The sequence below is a fragment of the Paramisgurnus dabryanus genome, chromosome 12 (genome assembly GCF_030506205.2).
Source record: "Paramisgurnus dabryanus chromosome 12, PD_genome_1.1, whole genome shotgun sequence".
In the NCBI taxonomy this organism is placed as follows: domain Eukaryota; kingdom Metazoa; phylum Chordata; class Actinopteri; order Cypriniformes; family Cobitidae; genus Paramisgurnus; species Paramisgurnus dabryanus.
Window position 1 is genome coordinate 13,357,026 of NC_133348.1, and position 22,368 is coordinate 13,379,393.

The 22,368-nt window shown below is 36.6% G+C and overlaps 1 protein-coding gene across 1 annotated transcript in view; it reads left to right on the forward strand.

Moving 5' to 3' along the window:
- The window catches only part of kifap3a (kinesin-associated protein 3a), a 30,058-nt gene extending 7,765 nt beyond the window's left edge, over positions 1-22,293 (forward strand). The window contains exons 11-20 of the mRNA XM_065268302.1: positions 5,696-5,796; positions 8,665-8,773; positions 8,857-8,969; positions 11,830-11,995; positions 12,078-12,203; positions 12,287-12,385; positions 12,476-12,561; positions 14,164-14,350; positions 15,611-15,704; positions 21,301-22,293. Of these exons, the coding sequence (XP_065124374.1) occupies positions 5,696-5,796; positions 8,665-8,773; positions 8,857-8,969; positions 11,830-11,995; positions 12,078-12,203; positions 12,287-12,385; positions 12,476-12,561; positions 14,164-14,350; positions 15,611-15,704; positions 21,301-21,409 (1,190 nt within the window). The 3' untranslated portion in view covers positions 21,410-22,293. The remainder of the gene's footprint in view (positions 1-5,695; positions 5,797-8,664; positions 8,774-8,856; positions 8,970-11,829; positions 11,996-12,077; positions 12,204-12,286; positions 12,386-12,475; positions 12,562-14,163; positions 14,351-15,610; positions 15,705-21,300) is intronic.
- The last annotated feature ends 75 nt before the right edge of the window (positions 22,294-22,368 follow it).

The window sequence follows — 22,368 nt, forward strand, 5'->3', positions numbered from 1 at the left end:
GCGGCATATAACTGATTGCTTACCAGCATTAAAACCACTTAAAATAAAAACCTTTTTTTCATTGTATACAGCGTCCGCTCCGTGGATAAGGATGTTGCAATAACGCCGGTGGCTTTATTATTAACTGACTGAATACTTATACCTGACATTTAGATATGAAAGTTTATCATCAACAGTACCTGCGTGAAACATTATAAACATTGATGATCATCTGCCGACTTGACTGTTTCTGCACGTTCTCAGTCCGCTTAATTTACGGCTTTTCGTTCTATCCGCGTGAGGTAAACATTTTTGTTCTTTACTTTTTTACTTGCATGTATTTCTACATATTTTCGGCCAAGTAACACTCAGGATATAATGTAAGTTATTATAGATAGCATATAAGCTTGTTCTGAAAGGATGACAGTTATAAAAATTATCCATCCAGCTTAATTTAGCCAAAATAATGATTTATTCGTTTTCATAGTTTATAGATGTTAATTTATCTACTAATATATTATTGAAAATGCCATAAATAAATATTCATTGCCTTCTGTAAGCTATTGCATTCGTTTTGTACATTTACAGGTGCATAAATACTGTCTAATTTTAATTTCTTTAAGACACTGTTGTGTTCTGTATTTACCGATGCTCTGTAAATATGCACTTAAAAAACCTTCTTGTTAGAAAATCGTTCTTCAATTAATTTTTTTTTTCAAAAATATATTTAGCTGAAGGCTAGTATAGCTTGTTAATCTTTTTCTCATAAAAGGAAAGACATGTAACTTAGCCTACCCTGCTTCTACATCGGTGCAGCTTGTTCTGGATTTAAATAATAATTTTATTTTAGTAAATGAAGGCGGTAAAACCGCATTGCGCAATAGTGAGCCACGCAAAATCACCGCATTTACCTTTTAATCACAGTTTACATCGGGATATTGCCAATTCCATGTATACAGGGGTAACTCTCTCTGCTCACGCATGTAAACGGGTTATTCCGAATGTTTCAGAAACCCGAAACCCGACCTTAACCTGACCATAACCCGAATATTTACAGCATGTAAACGTAGTCAGTGTCACTGTGTTGGCCCACTGAAACTAATGGACAGAACTTCATTTTGTGTTGCACAAACTGGCTACACAGTTAAAGCAATACTCCAGCCAAATATCAAAATTACCCCATTATTTACTCACCATCAAGGCTTTTATTAACCCATTGGAGCCGTGTGGATTAATTCTGTAAAGGATGGAGGCACTTTTTTGGGGCTTAAAGTCAGGAGTCAGAAGTTTTCTATAGTTATAAAGTGTGGAAGAGCAAGGACATTTACTAAAAAAACTCCAAATGTGTTCGTCTGAAACTTCTTTTGATGATGGACATGTGTTTCTTGGATGGCTTTGAGGGTGAGTAAATCGTAGGGTAATTTTGATATTTGACTGTTTTTTGGGAGGGACACCCAAAGTTAACATTGTGCTTTTCTCGAGTTGGCCCTGTGCCATTTAGCCATATATTAACCATCAAGACAGCAGTGGAAGTTTTAGTAAATCTGCTGGTTGTTTATGCACTACTGGCTTGTAGTTTTGAAGATGCAATTTCGTTTTGCTAATTCTTGGGGCAGTTACAGTCTGGCTCTGTCCTGCCTTTCAAAGCACATCCTGAGATGAAACGGCACACGATTGGTTTATAGACTACACATAGGCATGGTTGGCTTTGGCACAGATGATACATCTTTTAAAGAGCCCCAGGGGGGCATCGTGTGTCCCACGCAATTAATGTAATATATTTGTTAAACAAACACCCTCACCTCTAAAGTAAATGTTGTTTTTCCAGCATGAGGGAAGTCTGCATTTTGTGGCTTGTGGAGATTTTCTCTCCGTCAGGCACATAAAACTGCCCATTCTTTCTGAAAAATGCGGATTGGCTGCCAGCAGCTAATGGTCCCTTGGTGGTGTGGATTATATTAAATAATGTTTTGTTAGTATTTCTATAAAAGGAAAGTTTAACGTCTGTTTTTATCGTTTGCTGTGTACCAATCTCCAGTCCAGCAGATCGTCAAGGTGCACCATGTGAAATCTTATCTTCTCTGATCCTCTATGAGTATCATCTTTAAAATCGCAGAAGCTTCTTTAAGGGTCGTGACCTTGCAGATAAGATGAAAGTGAGGATTGGTATCTACTCTAACCTCCTTCTTGAGACAAAACCCAGAATTCACTGAATCATGACTTGCTGTACTCAAAGAGGAATCTGAATTCAAGTGCACATATTCAAGTACTTAGTGCTAATGACAATAAATAACAATAAAATATAACTTTCAGATGCGGTGACTATTTGCAAACATATGCCCTCATTTTTCATTTTGTGATTAATTATGATGTAATTTTCTATTGTGGTTCAATTTGACAGCTGTATTGCATCACTGTTACTTTCAAATTGGCACTCAGCACTCCCCAGTGCCTGCCCAAGCCTCTTAGGGGCCCTAAGCAGAATTTGTTTGGGGGCCCCCTCCCACCAATTTTTTTATAAAAAAAATAAAGAAATTAAAACATTTATAAAAAGAACAAAGTTGCACATTAAGTAAGTGCTAAAACTAGCATTAGGTACAGAAATTAAATCAAATGAATCATAACACTGTCTTTATTGTATGAATTAAATATATTATTATTTTTTAGAGCTACAGAAGTGAATTTCTCTTTGTCTTGGATTGTTTGATTAACATTAATGACACAGACTTCACTAGGTTAATTGAGGTTACTGTCTCTTTAAGAGAAGCACTGACCTGGTTTCTGCCTAATCTATACATAAACAAATGTTTTTATTGGAAAAAGAATACTGTGGAGATAACTTTGTTTGTATGTGCCCTGTCAAGAACAGAAAGATTTTATGTTCGCTTGCTTTCTGAAACGCGTCTCTCCATGTGTGCAGTACTGAGTGCACTTAAACGTGCGCGCACACACAGACGGAGGACGAATTACAAAAGATGCAGCATAAAAATGTTACGTTGTTTTTCAGTGCTCTATTCCTCAAACGTATGTTAATGGACTACAGTATGAGACACAGTAGCGTAACTCTCTCTAAAGTTTAAACATCAAGTGTTCTGACACACACAACAGTTGTCTGCAAATCAGATTTTTTTGTCTTGAATTATTAATTTATTCATTCGTATTCATTCATTCATTTAAATTACTTGTTTAAATTATTTAATTGTAAAAAAAAACCCTGGTGGCCAGCCGCATAGTTTGCTTATGCCTCGGGCGGCCGTGGTACTCCGATTACAGGACGTATGTATAGGAATTTCTTCTATTCCAAGTAGGCGGAGCACAACGGCACAGAAAATAATTCAGAAAACTTCATAAGCATGATGCTAACGGCACAAGGTGCAATCCAACGGCCAAATATATTCATGTAATGCTGTACTTGGCCCTATTAAAAATTTGAGCAAATGTTAGGTCGAAATGCCTTTGGTTTTATCACTTGGATTTTAATTTAGCATTAGGCGCCAACAGATGCCCCCCACTTTTTATAGCACCTCTGTTTACCGTGCTCGGTGTCTGATCAAATAATTAAACTCTGAAGGACGCCGGCATTTTGGGGGCATTTGAGGTTGTAGTGGTTGCCTGAAGCTCCCTTGGCTTTTATGGCGGTTGGGTGGTTTAATTCCTACTAGGGTGTAATTGAAGTTTAGCTCTCCTGCTCCCTCACTAAATGCACCCTGAACAGGATAATGAATTTTTAATGGCCTTTTTTCTCCCAGGCTCCAGGGCTGTTTTGAACATTTTTACAGGCCTTCCATCCTCATGAAGGATCTCCCGTTCCCCTCACCCTGCCGAGGCGTTACCCGGGGTGCGGGCCCGCTTGCGTATGACCTCCGAGTGCACGCTACAGCCCGTTTGTGCGCTCGTGTGTGTCTTTCTCTAATGAGAAGCAGATGTCCGGGCCGATCGTAGAGCTAGCAATGCAGAGCAGCTTGGCTTGAAGTTATTAATGGCAGTAAAATTTATGCTTCCTCCTTTTTTCCTCCAATTAAATGGAGAAGCCCTTCTCTTTTCAGGGTCTCTGGGAGCACATCTGGCTCCAATAGGCTGAGATAACCTCGCCTAAAGGGTCCGCGGCCGGCTCCGACCTGTCCCCACCCTCCCTCCTCCCTCTGCGTCTGATTAAGTCTCGGGGTTTGCAGGGGACAGTGTGCTCTAGTGTTGCATAGGTCAGAAATACAGACTAGATCTTTCAAAGGTCCACAGATTCATGAATAATTCTTTGCAGGTTTGCTTTTAGTGGCGTTAAGGTGTTCGTCTGTCTTAGATTCTGCACCTTGGTTTCGTATGATGTGAACCAGTGAATCGTGAACACTGATTTATGTTAGACAAGGGCCTTGATCAGCCAAACTTGATGACTCAATTACCGACTCTATTATGAAGGGTAACATGTGAGACTTGAAATGTATCCATCTGAAATAATTTACATTTATGGATTTGGCAAATGCTTTTATCCAGAGGCAGATGCTTTTATTTGTTTTATATTCTTTTTTATTATATATAATTGACAGCGTATTTGTCAAAATTACTAAAGCATATTTGCAGAATAACTAAAAACAGTAAACAATAAAATGTTGCACGAAATAATGGTTTCAAATTATCTTAAGTGCACCTTTTAATAAAGTTAATTGTGCTTTCTGTATCACAAACATGATCATAACCACAACTGCAGCGAGTGGCCAATTAGATTCAAGGATTTTGAAAAGGCAACATTAAAGGATTAGTCAATTTTATTAAAAAAAATCCAGAAAATTTACTCACCACCATGTCATCCAAAATGTTCATGTCTTTCTTTGTTCAGTCAAGAAGAAATTATGTTTTTTGAGGAAAACTTTCCAGGATTTTTTTTTTTATTGGACCGCAACACGTAACAGTTTTAGTGCAGTTTAAAATTGCAGTTTCAAAGGACTCGAAACTGACTCTTAACGATCCCAAACGAGGCATAAGGGTCTTATCTAGCGAAACGATTGTCATTTTTGACAAGAAAAATAAAAAATATGCACTTTTAAACCACAACTTCTTGTCTACAACCGGAGTCCTATGACGCGCCTGCGCGACCTCACGTAATACGTCATCACATCAAGAGGTCACGGATGATGTATGCGAAACTATGCCCCAGTTTTTACAAGTGTGGAGAAAGAGGACCGTTCCGACGTTGTTGTATGTCGAATGATACTAAATAATGTATTTGTGTCAGTTTATTGTTTAAAATGGTCCGCAAATGTGTGTTTCATATATGTATCACTTGACCTTTCCACGGCATTACACAATTACGTGAGGTCGCGATGACAATCGTTTCGCTAGATAAGACCCTTGTGCCTCGTTTGGGATTGTTTAGAGTCCTTTGAAACTCAGTTGAAACTGCGATTTTTAATTGCATTAAAACTGTTACGTGTTGGTGTCCATTAAAATGAGAAAAATCCTGGAATGTTTTCCTCATAAAACAAAATTTTTTCTCGACTGAACAAAGAAAGACATGAATATTTTGGATGACATGGTGGTGAGTAAATAATCTAGATTTTTTTTAAAGAACATTGACTAATCCTTTAAAGCTACGCATTGATTTTAATGCTGTCGTCGTATATACCATATATATTTTAGCTAAAATAAAGAGGATTTTAAAAGCATTTGAACACTCTTGAGTGTGTTTCTGTCTATTCATTGCTCGCGTGTGTTTGTGTTTCAGGAGACGAAGCGCAGAGACAGATCGCCATGTGCATTCTGTACCACATCAGCATGGACGACCGTTTCAAGTCCATGTTTGCCTACACTGACTGCATTCCACAGGTGAGAGATCAGCTTGCATTAGAATAAGATTATAGCCGGATCAGAGCTTCATGATGGCTCTCTAAAATAACTTGCTTACTTTCACCATCATAACTGGAGTTTCGATTCAAATGTAAAGTGAATCTTTTCAAAAAAAAAAAAAAAAAGGAAATTAGGTGCGTTTCCATCAAATTGTTCCAGCGAAGGACGGTGGTATTGGTAATCTAGGCACGCTTAGAAAATTGAGACAGGACTGCATTTAGGTACGATTGATCAAGTTATAAATTTAGCAGCTTGTAATTGCTGTGCACAGAGGAGGAAATGCAGAATTTTTGATGCAGGCACTAGCAGCAAGGGCATTGCGATGACGTTGAGCCCCATATATGGTAATAACAATGACAGCGGAAATTGCTAATTGGTCAGTATCGTGGGTTTAATGTTTGCTACGTCAGAATGTCTTAGGCAAATATGTTTCCATCTCCCATTATTTGCAATCGCATAGGTCAAAAACCACCTTTAAAAACGTAAAAACTTTTTTATTTGAAATTTGGCGTTTCCATCACTCTTTTATTTTTTTCTATGCTATACTTCAAAATGCACATAAAATCAGGTGTGATGGAAACACAGCTATTGATTTCCTCTTACTGATGATTGATTGGGAATGCTTTTATTGGGTCTCATTCACTTAGCATGCGTACGCACAAATTTCTGCGTGATATGTGCGTACGTATGTTTTCACGAACAAATGTGATTCAACAAAAAGTTAATATCAAAATGTCTTCTAAATACGCAAAATCACAGACACTATAATCAAATACTAGGCTTTAATTTTAATGTGTATGATAATGTTGATATATCAAATTTACATGATTATATTTAATATTATAATATTTTCTGTATTTTAAATTATTATACATTATCTATATAATATTTTTATTATTATTATATTATACATTATTATAGCCTACCTATTTTTTCTACACATATAAAGAAGATTGTCACACTTTCCTTCCTCACTTTTTAAATCTCTATATGAAAGCATCTGCTTAATGCCTAATGTAAACGTCATGTAAATGTAATGAGAAGTCCAAACGTCAATTACTTGATCTTCTGTCTGTTTTATTTAAGATACAGATGCGCGTCTCTGTCATATTAATTAAATGTCATATTTGTTAAAGCATCCAATACTTTTTTAACATTACTCTGGTCGGTGGACAGCACTGGCTTCCTCCAGCGACAGCAAAACCTCCCAAATAAAAAATGCAAAACAAAATGGAACTTTACCGATAATAAATATGATCATGTTTTTGTTTTCAAGTTCTTTTGCTTCAATGACAAACTGCTCTACAATTTTCTGCGACCAGCGCTGCGGAAAACTCTTATATGGAGCTGGTTTGGGCATGTTTATGCAAATTTCCAACCTTGTGCACACGGCCGCTCATGTACAATACTCCAAATTCATTAACGTAAGAACAACTATAGGAAGAAACTCATGTGCGTACGCACGTGTTGTGAAGTAGGTGGAACGTTTTTCGTGAGAAGTTCAAGTTTGTGTATAGACGGTTTCAGCAGTAATAACATAAACAAGCAGCTGTCGTGGTCTGCACGTAACTTTCGGTAAACTCTGCTAAGAATAAATAACAACAAAGTTCTTTAAACATAGTTTTATTTAACAAGCAAAAAACAACACATAGATTACCTAGGAAACGAAAACATTTGTTATTTTCGACGAGGCATTTGTTAAAGAGATCAGTTTAGCAACTAGTCAGACCATTAAAAAGACGAAACCGGAAGTAAAGTTCGGATCCAGACATGTATTGCGTCAGTGCACGTGCGTCCAATGAAACCGTCTATAAATACGAAAAACGTACACAATTATTAGTGAATGAGACCCAATGAATTTTGAATGACAGTAAATAATGTAAAGTTTAAAGAAATATTATTTAAGAGAGAGAAGCATTAATGATGGCGAGAAGAGGATTAGATTTGGTTTCAAATTGGAACCACAGGCATTAAACTTTTAAGAGAAGTGGAAGTTGATGGGCTTTGCATGGACAAATTGGGGGACTAGAGAGATGAAAACACGGGATGGGGGTTCTGGAGGTTTCGGTGGGGCGACTGGATGATGCATGTGAAAGCAGGGCAGGTGCCAGTAAGTCTAGCCATCGTGATTTAGGCTGCAGGGCGCCTGCTATGTGATACTCAGTATGGGACTGTACGCTTTGCATACTCACCGGCTGAGGGCCTCCTGCTTATCGTTAACGTCAGGGGGCGATGTTGACAAACCTTGACCGCTTCAGTACGTTCTTGGATGTCTGCCTAGCATTTTCTTCCTAGACCTTTACTATCCCTTCTCAAGGGTAGCACGGGCCAGCCCTCTGTTTCGCCCAGGGCGTGGTGACATCAGCCAAGCTAATGGAGACTGACACGTGAGGCTTTCGTCTAAAGTTAGGTTTCGTTGGAGAAAATCAGGAACCCCTGGACCTTTGGGAAAAGTACAAATTGGGCGCAGGAGTTCGGAAAGAATGTTTCAAGTCTGTCCTGCTTTTTTGTGGGACAAAGACGGGTTTGATATACGTTCTAGGTGGGTCAGGACTTCTAGCCGTCCGCTGACTTGGGTTGAGTTGGATCTTTTCAGCTTTTGAAGCTTTGAAATGTGTATGAGGTATCTGGGCTGAAAACTGGTGCCTGTCTTTGAAGATTTTGAATTCTGAAAAATAAAACATAGTGGTTTTAGTCATGCCACCTGGACACATGAACACACATATGCAAGACCTTAATGAACTTTCTACCTTTAAGACATCAAAATAAAATAAAAATTGGTTAAACTGGAAACATTTGTCCACCCAAAAATTATACAGTATGTATGGTGTGCTGGTTGATTGACAGGTAATGAAGATGTTGTTTGATTGTGACGAGGAGAGGATTGACGCCGAACTCATTTCATTCTGCATCAATCTGGCTGCCAACAAGAGGAATGCTCAGATCATGTGTGAAGGTAAGAAGAAAACGTCATCAAGAGACACAATCTAAAACATTGGAGATAAAGCTCACCGGTAGATTTTTTTCTGTCTTTTTAAGGTAACAGTCTGAAAATACTAATGAAGAGAGCACTGAAGCTAAAGGACCCTCTGATAATGAAGATGGTCCGAAATATATCTCAGCATGATGGGGCGACTAAGAATCTCTTCATTGTGAGTTAAAAACAAGAATCCACTCAGACATAGGCCTTGTACACTGTATATTTGGTTGTCACTTAACCTTTTTATGCTTAATCCAGTTCTGTACACAAACAGTTCAGTAATTTATGGGACTGACAACCGCATTCTACAACCGAATTAATTCCCGCAACAACTAGTCATTGATGAAGTATTTAAACGTGCATCATGAGCATGACAAGTCTCTCTTCTGAAAAAATAAATCCCTAGAAGGGGAAAAAGTCTCCTGTATGCATAGTGCAGAAAATGCATAAGCGTTTGCTTACTAGTGTTGCCAGATAACAAAAAAAGAAGAGCGAACAAGAAAAATCCAATAATTAACCAAAATAAATCCAAATGCTTTAACTCAAAGATCGAAATATTGGGACCGGCACCTTCTCACTTTAATAACGCAAAAACTTGATCACTTCGTGAGCCAAAAGCCATAAATGGTTAAGCACCACAGCGGTATGTAAGGGATAATGTAGAGGCAGCCGGTAGTTATTGGGAAATAAGCCCCGACAGTGTGAGCGGAGGGTCTTGTATCACACTGAAGGGGCTTATTTCCCAATAACTACCGGCTGCCTCTACATTATCCCGCTTATTACACGGCTACTTGCCACATAAGAAAAAAACTGGACATGAATATGAATTTGAAACATTTTATTGGCATATTTGTTTTAAATTAACAGTTTTATCCTTCCGTGAAACTTTGCACAGATGCATAAAATGATCGTAATACCTTATTAAGATCCTCTGCTTCATACTTGTCTGTCTCCATTTTTTTCTCTTTTAGCCAGTCTTTGAGAAGTTTTAATGCCCATTCTGTATTTTTGTGTGTGTTGTAGGGTTGTGACAATTAATCGGGCAAATGCGCGTTTTCTCAATGAATGAATTTGAATGAATTACGGTGAAATGCAGCCACATCCAAAAGCGAGGGGGCGCTCTCGCTTACTCACCATTTGTGCCACAGAAGAAGTAGTATACCAAACACTATTCCAGGAAATGTCTAAAGGAATATTTATATCGCTGTTCTTCAGATTGTTTCAGGTATTTTCATGATAATAAAGAATATTTTAAATGATTGTGTTTGACGAGTGTTGCTTTTGTTAAATGCACGTTATAAACGAGTCAAACTTGTAGTGATTTTAGATTGATAAGGACTTCCTACTGATCACGGAGCCGTAGTACATGCACAAGCTGTGCATGAAACACTGAATCGGAGCCTTACGATTCAGAATCGATTTTAGACAGGTCTTTTTAATGGGAGAGCGATGCATCGATGCACATCCCTAGTGTGTTGGCTTCGTAGCTGTCATGCTCTATTTTGACAAGTTCAATCTCAGTAAGCTCTCTGTGTCTTGTCGTGGTTGTCCAGTGTTTGTCACAAGATGGCGCCAAACAGTAATCTTTATTGATCTTTATTGGCGCGGAGCGATTTTACTCGTGCAAGTAGTCCGGCTATGCGTTATTACTTTGGAGCGGTTATTATTTGAAAAGAATGAACCTGCAAATGTCTCAACTGACCAATCAGAATCAAGCATTCCAGAGAGCCGTGTAATAAGTAAGGTTAAAAAAAGATGAAGACCTGGCAAAACTGTGTGAGCAGCCTCCCAAATGCGTACTACACAACACCAAGACAAAGGTTTATTGCAAAACACAACCCTGTAATATTATTTTGCTCAAAGCTGTGAATGATAAGCATGCGAGATGGCAGACAGTTGCTATGGTTATCTCTGTGTCAATCATCGCATTTTTGGCAGAAAGTCTTTCTGTTGCAACACAATATCTAAATATTTGATTAATTTATTCATGTTCATGGACAAGATTTTCCACTTTTTTCGTGCCATTAAGCACGAATGTCTTTTCCGTGTCACTCAGCATGAATTTCTATGAATAGTTTTTCGTGTCCGTGGCACGACTTTCTTTTTCGTGTCATTTTATATTTTGTTTTTTCATTGTTTTTTCATATTTTTAAATTATTGTTGCTTGGGGTTAGATTTGGGGTTTGGGTTAGGATGTAATTTTATGCATTGGTTTCTACATGTTTTTTTTTTCGATTTTAAAACTATTTTCGCAAGCGACAATTGTAAAAAAAAATAGGAACAAACTATGAGAAAACAATATATAAAATGACACCAAAAAGAAATTCGTGCCATGGACACGAAAAACTATTTATAGAAATTTCTATTTATAGAAATTGTGCTCAATGGCACAAAAAGCGGAAAATCATGTCCATGAATTAGAATAAATTAATCAAGTATTTTGTGACTATAACACGACTTGCCTTGAGATTGGGTTGTCCGTACAGACATGGAACATTCATTTAGGGCAGTGGTTTTCAAACTGGGGGCCGGGGCCCCCAGGGGGCCGCGAGATGTTGCCAGGGGGCCCCAGTTTTATGACATTTTATGAAATACATTAATTTATCGTGAATTCTGTGTAATTAAACCTAAAAAAATAAGGCTACTAACCAAAAGCACTACTTTTTTGTATAATTTAATGTTTTTTTTTTAATTAAAATGTTGAGTTTTAGAACAGTTTTTTTGTCACAAATTTTCTTTGGGGGGCCGCGAAGGAATGCATCGTACACAAGGGGGGACACACGCTGAAAAAGTTTGGGAACCACTGATTTAGGGATTCACTCCCACATTTAAATGCGGTTGTCACTCCCGAAAGTTTGCATTGTGTATGATGCCATAATGACGTTTAGCTTTGAAGGCTAAAAGTGTTGTTGATTTTTAGAGGGTTACTGGTAAAACAGTTACAATAAGGTTCATTGTTTGTTTCGTCCAGTGAAAACGTTTAAGTATGTGATGAGCATGTGATGTGACAGTTGTCTAATCTTTTGTTTGAGGACTATGTTGGAGACCTCGCAGCTCAGATCGGACTGAAGGAAGAGGAAGAGTTTGTTATTGAGTGCTTGGGCACGCTTTCCAATCTTACAATTTCTGATCTGGACTGGGAGCTGGTGCTCAAGGAATATAACCTGGTGCCTTATCTCAAAGACCACCTTAAACCAGGTCCGCACCTAAAAGTAAACTGACAATGTGCAATGTTTTTGATATAAGGACTTAGATTTATTTTTAAATCTCATATGTGTAGGCAGTGCAGAGGACGACCTTATCTTAGAGGTGGTCATTATGATCGGTACCGTCTCCATGGATGACTCCTGTGCCATAATGTTGGCCAAGTCAGGCATTATTCCTGCTTTAATAGAACTACTGAATGGTGGGAAACACACACAAAATCTTTTTGTAACACATCTGGATAAAGCAAGAAAACGAATAATCTCTTATTTTTTCCACCTATAGCCCAGCAGGAGGACGATGAGTTTGTCTGCCAAATCGTCTACGTTTTTTACCAGATGGTGTTTCACCAGGCCACCCGAGATGTGATTATAAAAGAAACGCGTATCCTTTGCTAGACTTCGCCTTGCATGCTATATCGTTTGCATGGTTTATACTGTGGTCTTTTTTCTTTAACTCTTATCTGACCTGCAGAAGCTCCAGCGTACCTCATCGACCTGATGCACGACAAGAATGCTGAAATTCGCAAAGTGTGTGATAATACCTTGGACATTATCGCTGTGAGTATGAATCTGCTGTAGAAAAAAGAAATTGTTGACCCAAAAAAGGATGAACATGAAGAAATTGTCATGTGCACTTGACAGGTTTCCCACGGGTCCTTGAAATCCTTGAAAGTTTGTGAATCTGGGGGAAAAATTTAAGGCCCTGGGAAGTTTTTGAAAATATAGGTTCATAGATAAAGGTCATTGAAAGTGCTTGAATCTACTTTATGCAAAAAGTTGTCTAAAAATCTATATTATTCCATGTGTAGTGTTAAGGTAATATGAATTGTGTTTCAAACCAAAATGCTCATTTGCATAGTTGTGTTTGACAAATGAAAACGTCTCAGGTTAAGTATGTAACTGTTGTTCCCTGAGAAGGGAACGAGGCGCTGCATCTCCCTTGCCATACTTCCTGCATCCCTGTAACGCCATCTTTGGCAATATTTCAGATAGCGATATACTTCCTGGCTCCCGCGTCACCCTGTCTTTACCGTTAAGCTTTACCATTGGTTGAATTTGATATACACATTCAGACGTACTAAACCCTGGAGGTGTCCCCAAAGGGTCACCACAGTGACGCAGCGCGAGTTCCCTCGAAAGGGAACTGTAACAATGTATCTTTAAAGATAACAAGAGGTAACCTTGCACACACTTGAAATGTGTCCCCACATTTAGTCCTTGAATTTGAGGGTATTGGACCTGGAAAGTCCTTGAAAGGTCCTTGAATTTGAAGTTAACGTGTGGGAACCCTGACTTGAGTGAAAAGACTTTTGGATGACCGCCGTTGCTGGTGGGTTAAATCTATAAGCTGTTGTTAAAGCAGTTCTGTCACATGTGATCTGTCCCAGGCCTCAGATTAATGTAATTAGTTCTGGTCTTGAGGCCAAGGGAAGCGTTCCATACATATGATCAGACGGAGCCATTAAAGCAAGGAGCCACATCAAAGAAAGAGAGAGAGCGAGAGGTGACGTCTGCTTACTGTCATGTGGGTCTCGAGGAGAGAACACAGATGCACTAAATACCACACAGACGCTGGGATTGTCGGGCATCTTCGTCTTTTTCTTTTTTTATGTGATTTAAATATGAAAATATTTTTCCCATGGATATTTTTACTCTTGATTCCTATTCTTGTTTTAGTTCTGTAGCGCATTTGCGGTTTTTAACCTAGACAGGCGAGATCATTCATAATTCATTTTAGGTGTTATTTCTGGATACCGTTAAAGGATTTTACAAGGTTTATTTATAAAACACTCATGTTCCATATCCAATGAGCTCAGACACTTGATTAATTGGCCAGAGTTTCAAACCCCGCTCACATTGGCCCTGTACGTTCAGTAGTGTAGTGTCTTTAGCTGTGATAAATTTGTGCCTTTGCTAAAAGTGTCACCTGTGACAATGAGTCCTGTTTGAGAGCTCAGATGGCCATCAGAAGCTCTGATTTTTCCACCGACCTTAAACATAGTCTCTGTAGAGTACAGATAAACAGCTACCATGTTACCTGCCTGCCAAGCAACACAGCACACTTTATTCTTCTCAGTTTTGTGGTATGGCATAGACACAGCAAAGCGATACAGCCTCTCTGTCTCCTATATTTATACTCTCTCTCTTTTCTGTATGTAGGAATATGATGTGGAGTGGGGCAAAAAGATTCAGAGCGAGAAGTTTCGCTGGCATAATTCTCAGTGGCTGGAGATGGTGGAGAACCGACAGATGGATGAGGCCGAACCATTTATGTATGGAGATGATGGAGAATCTTTCCTTCAAAATGGAGACATCCTGGAACGACCAGACCTGTTCTACAGTGCAGGTGATATGGGGAGGATATCCAAGAAATATAACTGCATATAGGAGACTGTCTGTGAAATCCAGGCTTAAGTGTTAAGATTAGCAGCATTTAAGGATTTGTCCATTTTCTTAAAAGAAAAATCCAGATAATTTACTCACCACCATGTCATCCAAAATGTTGATGTCTTTCTTTGTTCAGTCGAGAAGAAATTATGTTTTTTTTTTGAGGAAAACATTCCAGGATTTTTCTCATTTTAATGAACTTTAATGGACCCCAACACTTAACAGTTTTAATGCAGTTTAAAATTGCAGTTTCAAAGGACTTTAAACGATCTCAAACGAGGCACAAGGGTCTTATCTAGTGAAACGATTGTCATTTTTGACAAGAAAAATTAAAAATATGCACTTTTAAACAGCAACTTCTCGTCTTCTTCCAGCTGTGTGACGAACCAGTGTGACCTCACGTAATTGCGTAATGACGTCAAAAGGTCATGTGTTACATATATGAAATGCACATTTGTGGAACATTTTAAACAATAAACTGACACAACATTAATTATTATCATTCGACATAAAACAACACCAGAACGGTCCTCATTTTCCACACTTGTAAACACTGGGGCGTGTGGTTGTGGACCAGAAGTTGTGGTTTAAAAGTGCAGTTTTTTTTCTTGCCAAAAATGACAATCGTTTCGCTAGATAAGACCCTTATGCCTCGTTTGAGATAGTTTAGAGATCGTCCTTTGAAATTGCAATTTTAAACTGCATTAAAACTGTTAAGTGTTGGGGTCCATTAAAGTCCATCAAAATGAGAAAAATCCTGGAATGTTTTGTTTTCCTCAAAAAACATAATTTCTTATCAACTGAAAAAAAGAAAGACATCAACATTTTGTAGGACATGGTGTTGATTAAATTATCTGGATTTTATTTTTAAAGAAAATGAACTAATCGTTTAAATTAAATACATGAATTTTTGACCTTACTCAGTCAATATAAATATATCATATATTATATAAAGATATCAAGGTTATATCTACACAGAATGTCCTTTACATTATGCATGATGATTTTATGTAGAAAACAGTAAATCACCATCAATCACTTCAGCTGTGTTTTTATAGACTGGGTCACATATTAGCATTTATGATGATTTTAAAATCTAGTCTATGGTTCTTTTATATTGAGTGTTTTAAAATTGATTGTTATGATTTATCTCTGTTGTTTCTCTATAACTGTAACAGTTTGGCACAATGATTCTTCATATTCTGTGTGATCTCCGCAGATGGAATTATCCCAGCAGATGGTGCCATTAGTCCAGAGTTTTTCACAGACTTCCAGAACGGAGACCTGTTAGGACCACAGGGGTTTCACAGCAGGTACATTTAAATACGACGAATCGGTCAGGCTGGCTACAGTGGATTGGTTGATTTTGTTATCATTGTATCACACGCACACCTCCGTGTCCACTAGTTTTTGTTGGTTTAAGCGGGGCAGGGCTCAGAGTTGCTGCGTGACAGGGTATCCCAGCAGGCCACAGCACTCCTCCAACAGTAATACCATCAGCTTTGAATGTAAACACAGCTCTCTCTATTCAGCTTTTCCAGATCTGTCTCAGTTGTCCCACACCTACTGTTTAGGGGTTTCTGCAAAACACCAATGCGATGATTTGATGCATGATTTATGGTCTGGCCCACTTGTGTCGTGGGACTTTACAAAATATTTAAGCTTTGATCCAAATAGTCAAATCTCACTGATCATGTTTATTTTATATATAGGCAACACGGTGATCTTTTACCAGCACATGAATTAAAATTGCTAAAGTAAAATGGTTGCAGTTCTTACATTTTTTTTTTTGTGCTGGGCATAGATTAATGTAGATGAATCTCATACAAAATAAAATTGCATTTTTGCGTAAATATATGGGTGACTCTCACAAAATTAGACTTATGAGGTGTCATGAAACATTTTCATAAAAAAAGTAAATGCAAAGTAAGAGTATCAAAATAAGAAGCATACAGTTACAAACATATCTTCATGTACTATTTTGCACATGATTTCAAATGACATCATACAAACCAATTTTGTTGTTTTTCCACATTTAAGGGGAACATTTTCATTACTGCAACATGTCCATGACTGGATTTGGGTTCTTTGACATGGAAAATGTATAATTAAAAAATCTAAAAAATAAAAAGCTTCAGTACATGTTAAACTATAAACATTTACAGTAAGGAAACATGTGGTATTTGGTAATCATTGGTAAATGTAGAGACAATAATAAGGAATATAAATTTGTCCAAGAAAAATCTTCTCATCCTCCGCAACAATTTTCAATCATTGTTTAAGCCCTCAATGAACGAAATTTTTTTTTAAATTGTTGGAAGGGACTGACTTCTTATTTTTTATTTTTTTATTTATCTCTCCAGATAAAAGTTGAAGTTTTGTTTGTCATAGTACCTAGACAACTTTTTAGTTCTCATTACCGAAACATGAGTTTGTAAATGCATATATTTAATATATTGTAATGTTGCGGTAATGATAATTTTTGAAAATGATAATCTTAAAAATTTAAATAATTATATAGAAAATATTTTTAAATCCTCTAAAAATAATGGTTAAAAATAATATGTGCAAAAAAAATTGTCTTCAAGGGCTTTTTAAAAAACATCTGATGCTGGACACCTTCTAAGTCTGGATTTTGTGAGAATCACTTGTATATATGTGTGTAATTATTATGTATATTTAAACACACACATATGTATGCATTTCAGAACATATATATATATATATATATATATATATATATATATATATATATATATATATATATATATATACATATACATATACATATACATATACATATACATATACATATATATATATATATATATATATATATATATATATATTTGTTTTGTTTATATATAATATGTATACACATGTAAATGTTTTTATATTCATACATGAATGTATGTGTTTGTTTATATACATAATAATTACACACAGCACACTTTTATTTTGTATGTGCTTAATCTATGCACAGTACTTTTTTGTTCGCTTTTTAAAACACTTGGGAATGTATCAATTTATTAATTTAATTCATTAATAATAAAGAAAATAAGCTATTAGAGAACCTTAAATATTTTTCAAAAAAGTGCCCAGAAAATATTTACACACAGTAACATAATTACAAACAGAAGATCGATTTGAGATGCCAAAGGGCCACTTGGAGACTCCAAAATGCATTTTGGTTTTGAAAACATTGCATTTGCTTTTTTGTTTGTTGAGTTTTCATATAAATATATTCATAATATTCATATAAATAATATTCAGGAAGTAAAGATGAATTAATTTCAGAGTTAAACAGGCCATGCCTGTAAAACAAATAGGCCAATGACCCATCATTCTTTAAAAAAACTACACCTTTTTAAATGACTACATTGAAGTCTTTTGTTTAGGATTGGGTGTATACTCATCTGTTGCCATTGGATGTAAGCAGTGTGCTCTCTCTAAATTATAGATGAGACCGTGAGAGACGGGTGGGGGAGTTTTTAGAGGGTGTTGAGGTGCTGAAAAACAAGAAGTGAATATGATGGGGAGTGCCAGAGGAAGCCATTTTTTTTTCTTTCTCGGCTCTTTGTAAACGATACCTGTAGAATACACTGAGAGCGCACAGGGAATTGCGCGACCTGAAAGTGTGGTTTTCATTTTGTCCATGCGGTGTTAGGGATCCAGGTTAACACAATAATGAAATCCAGCCTCCGTGCCGAGCCAGGAGCCAGACATGCTGGGAACGGGTCTTTTAAAAGCCCTTAAGAGAATCACATTTATTTATAGATCTTTTATTTAGTCTATCTTAGTCAATCTTTATTTATTTAAACCTCGGTTGTTACAGATGAAAAGGACTACAAATATTCTTGCCCGCATTTACTTGATGATTAAACAAAAATTATTTTTTTAAAGCAATAAAGTTTAACAATTTGATGTGTTGATAGACGTTATTATAGAAATTTGGTATTGTCAAGACTTTAACTACAGCAAGTATTTGAACATTTCGGCCACACTAAAGGGGTGGTAAACCATTTTTTACAAATTATTTCAGTATAATTTTTAACATATTTCACTTTTATTCTACACCGCTGTTTCCATTCTCCTAAAAATGACAGTTCCTGTTTTTGAAGTTTGTTTTGGTTAAAGTGTCCAAATCTGTTTTGTGGGTCTGTAGATTATATGAAACTTTTAACTGAGATGTGACCGATGCTTCAGGAGTAGGAGAGGAAGGAAAGACGAGACTGGCAACACTGACCCTTTCCTGTTTAGAGTTTTCCGGGTGTTTTTTATAGCGTCTCACTTTAGTGTTAACCGTCAAGGGCCACAGGGTCCAGTCTGGAGACACTGGTTTCTTTTGTCAGCCTGCGTCCACCCTCACACTCGTCTTATATTATCACCCACCCCACTGCGTCTGTAGCCCAGCGGCTGTGTTTCTTATATTTGTAGCATTCCTTTGGGAATAAATGGTTCACTACCTAGATGAGTTTAAAGCACATTAACAAGATACTTTGGAGTGTTTAAACACATTTTTACCTCCACAAGGCTTTCAATCGACTCAATCTGACCCTGTGGCATAACTTTACCTAAAACACATCACCCTCACCTCCCCTGTCATTCAAACCTACACCCTGTCGGTTGGTACTTAGTTTCAGTTTTTTACTCGCTTTGACATCCAACCTGTCCTGCTTACAAAGTCAAAAATTTCCCCAGACAACAGCATTTGGGTTCCTCAGAGGATAAAGACACACTTCCTGCTTGGAGAGGGCGGGCGTACTGGGAGAGAAGAGGTAACGCGTGTAACCGATCGCTGGAAGTGATTTGGTCTTAAAACAACATAGCATTATGGGCGCTTGTAGGGGAAAAGCAAACAACTCATATTTTAAGAGGACAGACCAGACGTGTGCATGGTGTTTATTTAGACAAAGATCACACTTGCCCAGTCCTGATGTGAGATGGTTATGTTGTCCATTTGGCTGGAGTAACGATTATGTAATTATGGGTTTGTGGTTCTTTATTTTTATGTATATATTACTCATATATACCCAGGTAGTAAGTACACAAATGTAATGTGTAGTGAGCCAATCTTTATCACAAAATAAGCCTTTTATTGTGATACAAGACCAGATTACACTTTTGTGATGACTGTATTATACTTTATAGGGATTGTTGTTGAAGTTTTCAGTGGGGTTCAGTTTTTTCAGGCTATTCGTTTTCTTGACATCAGACTGAGTAAATCATTTCTTTATGGACCTGGTATTGTGCACATGGGCTTTGTAAAGCTGGAACAGGAAAGGGCCTCATTCTACCGAAAATGTTTGTCTAAGGAAATTGCGTGGCTGTATGCGTGATTTTATGCACCTGTTAGTAATGCATGCAGCTGAAATAGCCAAACCCATTTGAAGAAGGGAGGAGTACCCAAATCATTTTAGCCATGCTGTGTATTTTCCAGTGTTAGAAATTATCCAGGTCTTGAAGTAAGAATGTCATTGAATATAACTAACAAAAAAGTATTTGAAAGTTTTAGTTGTAAAGAATTTGTTTTATTAATTTAATTAAACCATTAATACAATTAAACTATTTGACCAAATCATAATCATTAATAAAGAGGAAAAAGCTCTGAAAAAGTTCAAAGTTAATTTTTTTACTGCCGTCTTTCTGACCCTTAAATATATAATGATAACTACACTGTAATAATTTATTGTTGCACTTAAATTAAGATGAATCAAATTGAAATTACAGTTAATTTCAACTTTCTAGACTATTGGGGAGTTGCTATAAATTATAAATAAAGAAATATTTTTTTATTATTATTATTTATTTATAACAACTCCTCGCTAATCAAGAAAGTTGAAATAAATTGTAAATTCAAGTTAAATAAACTTATAAATGTAAGTGCAATTTTTTTCAGTGTACAGTAGGCAAGCTAATGGCAAGTTTATTTATATTCACTGAAAGAAAGTTAAAACAACTTCGTTATGCAAGTCAATTTAACTTACTATTTGAAGTTTTGACCTGGGAATAGTTGACAGTTGACACAACTTATTAAAAGTAGTTGAAGTTGTTTAACTTATTTTTATTTCTTTAGTTAAAATAGCTTAATAATGTATGTTGATTTGACAAAAAAGCTGCAATTTTTTACAGTGTATAGCACATTTCATTCAGAGAGGTAATTCAAAGTGCTTTACATAGAAATAAATAATTTTAAAGAGTAAAAAAGTACATAAAAATTATCGTAAAAATTTTTAACTATACAATTGTGCGATATTTTCATTTTTTGTTTTGTTGGCTTTGAAAATAGGAAGCAGTGATTTTGGTATTTGTATTAAGAGTTTTTTTTTTTACGTTTTTGAGGCAGACATCGAGGTGTGGTTTCCCGAACAGGGATTAGCTTAAGCCAGAACTAGGCCTTAGTTTAATTAGGAAATATAACTAGTTTTAATAAACATGCCTAACTAAAAACATTACTTGTGCGCATTTTGAGGCAAAACAAATGGCATTGGTGTATTTTAAGATATGTCAGTACATGTTGTTTTCAGTTTGTACATTTATTTTAGTCTAGGACTAGTCTAAGTCTGGAAAACTGCCCATGATTTAAGTTTACAATTTCTTCATTGCCTGTTTTGACCTTTTGGTGAAGTATACTGAGGTTTGAGCATCTGCTCTTATTGTGCTATGAAGTATTGGTACAATGCTCTGTTTTAAGCTGGAAAACCTGGTTTTACAGAGTCATAGCGCCATCTAGTGCTTCTGATAAATCATAGTTTGTTTTGAATCACAAAAGTAAAGTTTCCTATTAAACACAAAAAATGTGGTTGTTATTAATATAGTGATGAATCAGTATTATTTATAATCATCATATTGATTCATTCAATGTATTACACGTGACTGGCTGACATCTCTCTCCCTCTTTCTCTTCAGTTTGACAGATGCGTATGGACAGACAGGCGTGACTCCAGCACGTCCGGCCACAGCTTATGGGTTCAGGCCGGATGAACAGTTTTATTATGGTTATACAACATCACGGTAAACCCTGCATTTTATAGCTCATTACAATCAAACTTTATTAAATGGATGTAAAATGATAGTCTCTGTCATTTCCAATAGAAACAACACTACTGTTTCTCTCTCTGTTCAGTATTTCTTTGATACTGTATGTGGGTTTTAAATTATTCTGAATGTGTTCAGCACAATGTTTTAATAAGGCCAGTGGCTGTAGGGAAGTATGGTTATTTTTGTATCCCTCTTTTTTAGTATGCCATTCAGTTTCAGTGTGTATTTTAGTATACTGTGCTTTGCTTATGAATATTGGAGAAGCGAGTGTTGCTGTGGATTCTTATGGCATCACATTGCTTTCACAGGCCTTTTTCAAATGTATCCGTGCAATAAAGCAAACGTAGGATTAGTTGCATGATAATACAGTGGTATAGGCGAGTTAGTTAATTCGTTCAGATTTTTGGAAAATAAATATTGCGTAACTTAATCTGCACCTTTAAGCATCCAGAAGTCATATGATTCTTTTCATTTTACATACATTTCCATAAAGCAGCTGACCATAAGAGTTCATTTAATGATGGTGGTGCCCTCTTGTGGATGAAGTGTGAAACACATTAACCAGCTCCCGTCTGGCACTTATTATTGTAAAACGATGGTGCCTGTAACGTTGTCTTTGTTACTGTAGTAAAACATATCTGCTTTATATGGAGTTTGCACAGTTAACAAACAAATCTGCATTTTGTAATGCCAAACTTGTGTTGTTTTCCAATAATAACACTGGTCTCTTTTCATGCGTGTTTTTACGTATTTGTGAAACATCATTGGTGCCTGAGAATTGTCTTAACTACTGTTTTATATAAAATGCCTTTTTATTTATTGTGGTGTGCAATATGAAATACAAATATTGATGTGCAAAAACCTCCCTTGTGTGTTTTAAATACGAGAGCCCATTACTAACAACAGTGATACTAAATTTTGATTATCATGTTTGAT